Genomic DNA, 10,320 nt, shown 5'->3' with positions numbered 1-10,320 from the left:
GAGTGTGTGTAAAAACCCAGCGATGGTGGCTCCTCCTCCGGGGGGGGGCTTGTTATATATCGCTCGTCCGTGCCCCCAGGGCGAGGTCACCCAGGGTGGAGAAGAAGTCCTCCATCTCCTTCTCCAGGAGCTTGTTTCGGTTCTCAGCGTCCTCGCGTGCCCTCTCAGAGTTGCGTAGCTTGATCTCCAGCATGCGCTGCTTCTTCCTCTCCTGCTCCATCTCCTGCTCCAGCCGCTCCATTTGGGTGCACAGAGCTGCACTAGACTCCTCCAGCCTGCAAGGGGCGACAAAACACTGATGTAAATAATGCTTTGCTTACCGCCCCGCAAACGTATACGTATCTCAACACATTTTATGTGTATACAGGACATTTCTGAAAGTTTTGAAAACATAAAAAAATACTGATTATGTTAGATCAAACATCGCAATCTGCCGTGACCCATATGCAATCCCAGTTGACCCCCAGGCTGGGAATCACTACATTCATTCCTTTTATGGTATGAATGGTCTCAAGTTTTAGTCCCATGGATAGCACTCATCCTTACTTTTTGATCCGGACTTCGTAGGCTCCTTTCTGACTCCTGAGCTCGTCCCGGAGACCCTCCACCAGGCTGCCCAGCGACGGGGCGCCCCCGTCCCCGTCCTCTGACGTGTAAATGGACGGAATGACAACGCTCGCCGCGACGCCGTTCCCGTTCTCGCTGCAGGCCGCGCTGTTCCCGCACACCTCCATGGCCTCACAGCTGTCCTCCTGGTCCGCGGAGCCTCGCCTCTCACTCCCCGTCCCGCCGTCCCCTCCCCGCTCCTCCTCTCTCTGGCCGTCCGACTCCGCCCCGGCGCCGGAGACGCTGCCTCCCGAGGTGTGATTGGACGAGGGCTCGCTGGCTCCGGAGTCCGGGCCGGAGATCTCGCAGGAGGAGGTGGACCAGGGCGTGCTGGCCACGCTGGGCACGCTGCCCATGCTGGACGACGAGGTGACGTTGTCGTAGGTGGAGAGCCGCTGGGAGGAGCCTGTGGAGTCGCGGTCGCGCGCCGAACGCTCCCCGGAGGAGGTGCGCCGGTGGCCCCTCAAAGAGGACAAACCGTTCATCAGCCAGTTACCGCTACTCCCTCCGCCTCCGCCGCCGCCACCGCCTCCACCGCCTCCACCGCCTCCACCGCCGCTGCTGGAGGACAAGCTGGCGGTGTCGGTGGTGGAGCCCGCGCCGCTCTGCTTGGCCTGAGGCTGGCCGCGCGGCGTGGAGGAGGAGCTCTTGAAGGTGTACTTCCAGGAAGGCAGCGTCTTGGCTTGTTTGCTGGGGCTGATCACCGTCTCTCCTCCTCCGCCTCCTCCTCCTCCTCCTCCTCCTCCACCGCCTCCCCCCTTCCCTGTGGAGGCAGGGCCCAGTCTGGGGTTGGGGTTGGGGTTGGGCGTGTGGTGAGGGGGCGTGACGGCCGCGCACAGTTTGGCGTCCAGCGAGGAGGCGCTGCTGTCCAGGTCGACGTCGCCGGCGGCGTTGGAGAGCGGGCAGCTCTGGAGGTCCTCCTCGGAGATCCAGGCCCCCAGGCTGCGGTGCTGCAGCTGCTGCCCAGGCACGGTGAGCTCTGACTGGGGCGCGGTCAGCCCCTCCTGGTCCCTCCCTGAGTACAGGCGGTTGTGGTCCCTGATGAGGACGGTCATCAGGTGCTGCACCAAGGAAGTGCCTGAGGAGGAAGAAGGAAGACAACCCCATTAGACCTTTAGAATCAAAATTGGTAGCCAATGGGATTCAAATAGATCGTTCAGATATACTACTACTTATAGTACTGTAGTACAGTATATTACTATTTTTATACTTATACTAAAGTATACTTTCTTACTTTGATTCAAGCAAGATTTTATTGAAGCATAAATCATAACGTAACTTTTGTCGTCTATATCTTGTTGAATGTTCATCTATTCCAGCATTCACGGTCTTAAGAAGTGCCCCTGGGGTCTATATATGTGTCAATACAACGGGCGATGTATCATTGCTGAGCAACGTGTGCGATTTCAAACAAGGGCTAATGTTATGTAGCTGCTGATCACAGTGGCTGTCGGTCACAGAAAGAGAAGATGGCGGACACCTTCCATGATGGCCACAGGGTCCTCCATCTTGGGCCGCAGCATGTTGGGCCCAAACACCGTGGCCAGGTTCTGGACGCTCATTTTGTTTTCATTACAATGGGACTGGACCTCGTCGAGAAACCTAATGAAAACAATCAATAATTAATTACATACGAATGTAGATCAATACAATCTTAGATACAATATCGTTTGGGAGAGAAAAAAGATAAATGGCTTACTTGCATATGTACTTTAGGAGATTGAAATTGGGCAGAGGTAGAGAGTTCACTTGTTTTTCCAGCTCCTGGACCCCCTGATAGTGATACATTAGACAACTGTTTAACTCATTAATCATGTCCCACACACATACACACACACACACACACACACACACACATGCACACACATACACACACACACACACACACACACACACACACACACACACACACACACACACACACACACACTTGCTCACACAAACATACTTGCTCACAGATACACAAAAACACAAGCGCACACACACTCTCATGCACAGACACACTCACACCTGCTTGCACAAACATACTTGCTCACAGATACACAAAAACACATGCACAGACACACACACACACACACACCTGCACACACACCCAGACCCACCTCCTCCTCGTCTTTGGCGAGCAGATGAGCGCAGGAGAGGAAGTCATCGTACTTGGCGAAGGGGACGACGGGCTCCGGCAGCTCTCTGAGGTACAGCTTCAGCAGGGACGCCACCGTGTGGGTGTCTGTGTTACTGCAGGGAGGGAGAGGGGCACATTGAGTTACAGTCGGCTAACACACAGCGCTCTGCTGCCTGCTGGTGTCACAATGCTAAGCACTACAGTGTACTGTTAGAGCAGAGACAGAGCTTTTGGTTTTGACTGGAGGTTTTACATTTACTTATTCATTCATTCGTATTGAAAATATATTATACATATAGGCAGGAATTTACATTGGCAGACATTCTCAAGGTTTATTCCTTGACTCTCAAAGTTTTTCTTATCTTTTGGGAGGGTTATGGGGTGTCCTAAACATATGGCCTGTAATGCCCCTTTGAGACTGTTACTGTGAATAAGGGCTATACAAACAAGATTGACTTGACTTGACCTGATGGACAGCAGCTATACAGACAGACAGAGAGACAGACAGACAGACAGACAGGCAGACAGACAGACAGACAGACAGACAGAAAGACAGAAACAGACATAAAGACAGATGGATAGATCATTATAATGTTAACTATTAGAAGCCAAATTCAATTTCTCCTCCTGTGCATCAGTCTGACAATGACATACAGACCTTGAGTCAGTCAGACGGCAGACGAACATACAGACAAATAAATAGGCGGACAGACACACATCGGTGCGGTCTACCTATCAAACAGGGGCTTGTCCCCGCAGTCGAAGGACTCCTGGAGCTCCTTGACCAGGTTGGCCTGGCCGGGCATGCGGAACAGACCCTCCTCGTCCAGGCCGCGCTCCCGCAGGAAGTCCACACACTGCTCCACCAGCAGCGGGGCCAGCCGCGGGCCAAACTTCTTCTCGTACTGCACCGTGTCCTCCAGACGCTGGCCAAAGATCCCTGCAGCGAGACGGAGAGACGCGCACTCTGGTGGTTATTTATCCCAAAGAGGCTCGCGTCGGAGTGGATTTCCAACAGGACATCGTGCTCAGGAGTGTCTACAGGTAGACAGCGGACATCGAGGTATCGAACACAGAACCTCGTGGTTGGCAGTTGAACCCTGACAGTACCTGTCAGGTAACCATGTTTGTTGGTAACTTTCAACTTTCTAGATGCAAATACGAAGAAAAAACGGAACCAACAGAATAGAAACGGAGCTCTCGGTTGAATGAGCAACAACGCATAACAAATATGACGATCCACATACGGTGCCCCCCGAGGGACAAAAAACAGAGCACTCAGCAGTACCTGCCGAGTGGATGCAGCAGTCACACGCGGCGGAGAGGTCCCAGTAGTCATAGTCATAGTACGTCGCCACGGGGCACGGACTGCACAGAAGCAGAGCGCGCCTCTCATACATCCCTCTGCATTTCCACACCGCCGGCCTGATCACATGATTGTTCCACTCGGAGACGTGGCCGCAGATGGCTTTCATTTGAGTAATATTCCCGACGGCGATTCCCCCAAAGTGTGTTTCAAACCCGGAGCGGAGGATTTAGAAATGAACGGGTGGGAGAGGGGTATGGGCGGGAGAGAGGGCTGTCGACCCAACAGCTGATGTCAGGGACCGGGATTGAGGGAGGCGGCCAGACATGGGTCAGCGGGGTGCGTCCGCGGCCCCCCGCCGTTAACGACACCTCCTCTATATTGGAGATGTCGGGGTCTAAATGGAGAAGCGCACGGGGGGGGGGGGGGGGGGGGGGGGTTGGAGAAGGCACCACCACATGCTCCTGTGGGAACGCTTGGATGAAAGCATGAGGCTAGCGGTGCTTGGACACGCTGTACCGGTTTTTGTACAACTGTCATGTCAGTCGTGGGATTTTTTTTCTCTCTTCTAGTCGTTTTAAACAAGGTTATCGCAGTGTAAACGAGGTTATCGCAGTGTAAACATGGGAATGTTCATATTCGCCTAAATTATATTGCAAATCAAAATGTATTGTCAAGGGACTGCAAAATTAGTGTCAATAAATCCATAATTTAAGACAAATTTCATGTTTGATAGAAAACAACACAAGCTATCATAGCAAGTAGCATTCATGATAGCACAGGTACTGTACTTGTCTTATCAGTGGGAGAGCGTTCAATCACATTCGATGAATACAACATGTAGGATTGAAAATGCTACACGTTAGCATGTAACACATACAATCGCACATCACCCTAGCAACCACGCTTCTGGGTGGTAAAAGCGCCACGCTTTGATGGAAAGTGTTGAAACGTGATCACTGCGTGTGCCTGTGCACCTACATGTATACATACTGTACTTGTCTTATCAGTGTGTGTGTTTACGATCATACTATTAATACAACGTAATGCAACACCCCCGAGACCAGACCAGACCAGACCCACCCAGCTGTCAGTCACCGGCCTGTTGACTCCCAGCCACCCCTTGTTGTATTTCTGGACTGCTGTCAAGTGCAGAGACACCGAGCGCAGACCCAGACCAAGACCTGAGAGTGGGAATTCGATTTTCTACGTATTGACCTTCTGTCCACTCTGCACAATGCAGACAAAGGACAAAACCTAGAAGAATCGTAAACGTGTGTATGTGTGGTAATGGCCTGAGCCCAAAGTGACTTCACCAAGGTGAACCCCTACCTGTCGCGTTGCGTCGGTGAGGTGGGTTAGGATTGTTGGGTTAGTGTGAGGGTGGGTTAGGGCAGTTGGGATAGTGTGAGGGTGGGTTAGGGCTGTTGGGTTAGTGTAAGGGTGGGTTAGGGTTGTTGGGTTAGTGTGAGGGTGGGTTAGTGTTGTTGGGTTAGTGTAAGGGTGGGTTAGGGTTGTTGGGTTAGTGTGAGGGTGGGTTAGTGTTGTTGGGTTAGTGTAAGGGTGGGTTAGGGTTGTTGGGTTAGTGTGAGGGTGGGTTAGTGTTGTTGGGTTAGTGTAAGGGTGGGTTAGGGTTGTTGGGTTAGTGTGAGGGTGGGTTAGTGTTGTTGGGTTAGTGTGAGGGTGGGTTATGGCGCATTTCCACCGGCGGGTGTGGTTCGGTTAGGTATGAATAGGTGTGGAACGGTTCGCGTTTCCACCTCCAAAAGTGGTCTTAGCTGCGATTTGCCGTACCTATCTCTCGGTACTCCTCCGCTGGGGTACCAAGCAGTATGAAAGGGTGCCAACAAGTTCGAGCTACACACGCCGTCCGTTGATTGGTCGACAGAATCGTCACTTCCGTGCGATGGGGGGTTAATAACAAACAAACACAGTACCAGCGAGGTATTTCTGGACAATGGCGAAAGCTTAGTTTATTGAAGAAAATGTTGCGCAAAAGTTTGCCGTCCTTGTTGGACGTCCTACATTGTTGCTCTCTGTTTAATGTGTCGCGTACTTGTTTTTCATTGGATTACACTGCTACACTGTGCCGGGCTGCTATGAGGTCACGATGCTTACGTAGCTGCCGCGGCTATCGCCAGCCGGCTTAAACCCCGCCCTATATAAGGGTACAGTCGGCGGTGGAAACGAGAGCCGTAGCTGAGCTGCACCTCACCGCACCTACACTACCGGACCTTATCGTACTGGGCCTAGCCGCACCGCCCGGTGGAAACGCGCCATTAGGTTAGGGTAGTTGTGTTAGTGTGAGTGTGGGTTGGTGTCAGGGTGGGTTAGGGCTGTTGGGTTAGTGTGAGGGTGGGTTAGTCAGCCTACCTCCTCCGAAGGGGGCCCATATGACCCTGCGGATGGCCCGGACCCAGTCGTCCATATCACTCTGGGAGTTGGCCATCAACAAGAAGGCCTCATGGCTCATGGCTGCCCTGTCCTTCTCCCCTGATCCACCTGAGAAGGGGGGGAGAGACAGAGAGAGAGAGAGTAAGACTGGATGGATGGGCAGCAGACAGACAGATGGATTGATGCACAGACAGACCGAAGGACAGATAGAAGTGAGGAATGACAATTAGAGACAGACAGACAGAGGGACAGACAGAAGGACAGACACACAGGAAAGAGAGAGAGACAGACAGGCAGAGAGACATATAGAAGGAAAGACAGAGGGGAGAGAGGCAGACAGAAGGACAGACAGGGGACTGACAGTAAGGAGTGATCAGAGGGGACAGGAACAGTGGGGAGAGGGGGTTGTTGTCCAGCAACACAATTTTCTTTGAAAATGACCCAATCATCACAACATAATGTCAGATGTAATTATGAGAGCAATTAGCAGTGTGTGAGTTTAAAGCTGCACTATGGAACCGTTTTTCGTCCAGTGAATTGAATATGGCAGCTTTAAAGTTGATATCACAAAACAGTGATTTAGTCAGTGTTTAAACACTGCACATGAAGAGAAATGGCTCATTATTGTATCTTCATAAGCCACATGACCACAACATCTAAAAAAGCGACTGACTGCCTTCTCAGTTTGGCACACAACTTACACAAACCAATTTGCCTTCTCTTGACCAAAAAAACATTGAACCGTAAGTTTGAATGAATGAATGGGAACCCCACCCACTTTTTTAATTAACTGCCTGTCAGCTATTATTGGCAGGCAGTACTATGACACACAAGTGAAGGAAAAGCCTTTCTTATAATAGTAAAGTCACGCTATGGTTTGAACAAGAGGTGATTTGTATTGTGTTTACTGGTCTGTAACTGTGCATTTAATATCAAGTGCTGATATGCATATCAAGACCCACATTTTTATTATCCTCAAGGGCTACTTGGTTTTACTACCACTAGATGGCCCCACTGTTTCACATTAAATCGTAATAAGCATTTATATTCCATTATAATAGAACATAAATTGTTTCCATGTTACCAATTCAAACAGACCCTGAGGATGTTTTAAATTCAGAGTTTAATATCATGAGAGAGCAGAAATAAATCTTGCAATAAATGCGTGAAGGCCTATCTCTGATTTGAATTGGAAATGTATAATACAGTGGTTTGATTGTTTTTAGATTCTATTCAATAACTTTGCAGACGCCGTTATCCAAAGTGACTCGTAGCATGTGGAGGTAAAATATATGTGGCACTAAATCTTGACATTGGGGTTCAAAGCACCTTTCAGTTGGGGTCAAGCACTTTATTCTGGGTGCCCAGTCATGCGAGGCCAGCCTGTGTTTGGTGGTGTTGATTTGAGTCATTCAACTGTGAGAAGGAATTACAAATATAAACAGTAGCGCCATAAAGCTAAGTGCCCTTTCCAGCCAGCTCGGTCAATTCACACTGAAATGATGAACAGCACACACAAACACTTTGGTCTGAAGTACACACACACACACACACACACACACACACAAGCACGCAGACACTCACACACATTCTGGCACTCAAGCACACACACACACACACACACACACACACACACACACACACACACACACACACACACACACACACACACACACACACACACACAAACACACACAAACACACACACACTTGGGTCTGAAGTCCATTACTGTGAACGACCATGAAGAGCAATTTCTTTTCTCCAAAGCCATCATAATAAGTGCAATATATGATTAGCACTGCAGTTGTTAGCCACATAGAAATTGACATAAATATTGAGGGAGTACTTCATCAATTTGGTCTTGTACTATTGTACAAGACCTCTCTCAACATCTGTTTTTCAACTTTGCCTTTATTTTCTATCTATTTTACTTTTTACTTATCTATTATTTTATTTTATTGTATGACATTGTTTATATGTGAAGCACTTTGAGTCTGCCTTGTGTATGAAAAGTGTTATATTATAGTGTTATAAGTGTTATGTATCAGTAGAAGTGAGCCAATAGTCTGTAACAGCTAGTTTGTTTAATCTCTCTCTCTGTCTGTATCGTTCTCTGTCTCTCTGTCTCTCTCTCTCTTTCTCTCTATTTATTTATTCATAATGCCGGATCCCTGGGGCCGCTCCTGTTACCAGGAAATGATAAGGGAGATTAAGGAAGCTTTGGGAATCAAAAGGCCTAATAAACACTAGCAGAAACCAGACATTCAGGAGCCCCACTCTCCAATACTTCACTATGGAAGTCTGATAAGACACACACGCTTGCACACACACATGCTTGCACACACACCAGCAACCAACATTACAGAACATTAAGATCACTTAAAAGAGAAGCAAGTCAAAGAGAGAGGAATATTCTATTAAGGAACCATTTTGGAAATCGACTCTTCTTTAAACCTTCTTCCAACTCTCCCTGGGTAATGGAGTGGCTGTGAGTGGATGCGTTTGAGTTCCCCCCCTGCGGAAGCCACAGGAAGAGACGCCATGGGAGGCCGTGGGGGTGTTGAATGTTTCCTTCTGAAAATGAATCATTTTCCACTCGAAAATGTGTGTCTCGGTTCCCTCGTTCCGCCCGGAATGGAATGAATATCATTTTCTGAAATTCTGTATGGTGTGTGCGTGTGTGTGTCAAAGTAAAATGTCAAATTATTTTCTCTGTGACGGTGTAATTTGGTGTGAAATCGAATCGTCTAATTTTGGTTCATTAATGTGGATGAGTATATCTTCTTCAAATACAGACTGCTCCTCAGTCAAGAAGTATAATTCTTGACTCATGTTTATACTTGTGAACCTGCGATTTGAGTGTAATTTGTTAGAAATGGCATAGCATCCTTCAGCTAGTAATGAGTGGAATCTTATGTGAGATTATCTGTTTCTAGTTGACTCTGCCTGCCTCTTTATGAGACAATTTTGATTTGAGAAATCCATCCGATGTGTGAAATGCAACATTTCTTAATGGCGGAGAAACATTTTTTGGGTTGTTTAGTTTTAAAAATGTACAACTCTTGAATATTACCTACAGCTCCTTTAACATACTTTGGCTTTTGTTTAAACTGAGTGAATTTTCGCACAAGTCAAAGAAACTAGCTGGCTAGTTTCTAGCTAGCTAGCTAGCCCTGCCACATGACACTTTGAAAAGGGCTAGTACAAGTAATCTACAGTAATTTAGTGCAATTTTATTTGGGATTGAATCCTTAGTATTGGGACAATAGGCCACAGACCTGATAATACTACTTACTAGAAAATAACTAGTGTTTGCCTTAACATAAGACCACCATTACTGTGTGTACTAAAAAAAACTTGGATTTAATAGCCTACATCTCTTGTGACACACTGCCTCTCTCTCTCACTTCTCACCCTGGTGCGACCACAGATGAGACTTAATGATGGATGACTGGCTGCTGACTGGCTAGCCTGGGTTGACCACATTTTCAAACCTCCAACTGGTGTGTGCACGCGCACATGTGGGCTATGGGTTTATGTTTGGCCTTCTTAATATTTAACCTAACATTTAAGCTTAACCTTTATGCTTGCTGTTCCACCGTGCGTAAACAAAAATGTGCTCTTTTACTGTATGCAGAACACAATAATTTCATGGCCAGCTACTTCACATTTCAGAAAAGGGTAAGCCTTCTGGAGGTCTAAAGAAAATACACACTATTTATTTGGCATGACAGCTAGCAGCATCATTATTATCCTACTAGCTAGCCAGCCACGGAAGAGGACACTAATAATATGGTTAAGATGAATTGTTATTCCCTCATTATTATGCTTTTACAGGAATGGATCATGGTCAATATTTATATAATTGCTTTAAGAATTGTCACTTTATTG

At 48.0% G+C, this 10,320-nt stretch overlaps 1 protein-coding gene across 1 annotated transcript in view; it reads right to left on the bottom strand.

The window, feature by feature from the left end:
- Window positions 1–52: 52 nt before the first annotated feature.
- Window positions 53–10,320, bottom strand: part of arhgap22b (Rho GTPase activating protein 22b) — a gene marked incomplete at both ends in the record, with an annotated part of 25,576 nt that continues 15,308 nt past the window's right edge. Inside the window, 7 exons of the mRNA XM_084485338.1 lie at window positions 53–275; window positions 547–1,684; window positions 2,087–2,208; window positions 2,306–2,379; window positions 2,709–2,841; window positions 3,461–3,668; window positions 6,408–6,536. Coding sequence (XP_084341464.1) covers window positions 53–275; window positions 547–1,684; window positions 2,087–2,208; window positions 2,306–2,379; window positions 2,709–2,841; window positions 3,461–3,668; window positions 6,408–6,536 — 2,027 coding nt within the window. The remainder of the gene's footprint in view (window positions 276–546; window positions 1,685–2,086; window positions 2,209–2,305; window positions 2,380–2,708; window positions 2,842–3,460; window positions 3,669–6,407; window positions 6,537–10,320) is intronic.

This window comes from Micromesistius poutassou (genome assembly GCF_964030765.1).
Source record: "Micromesistius poutassou genome assembly, chromosome: 21".
NCBI classification, from domain to species: Eukaryota; Metazoa; Chordata; class Actinopteri; order Gadiformes; family Gadidae; genus Micromesistius; species Micromesistius poutassou.
This window is presented reverse-complemented; position numbering and strand designations above follow the sequence as displayed.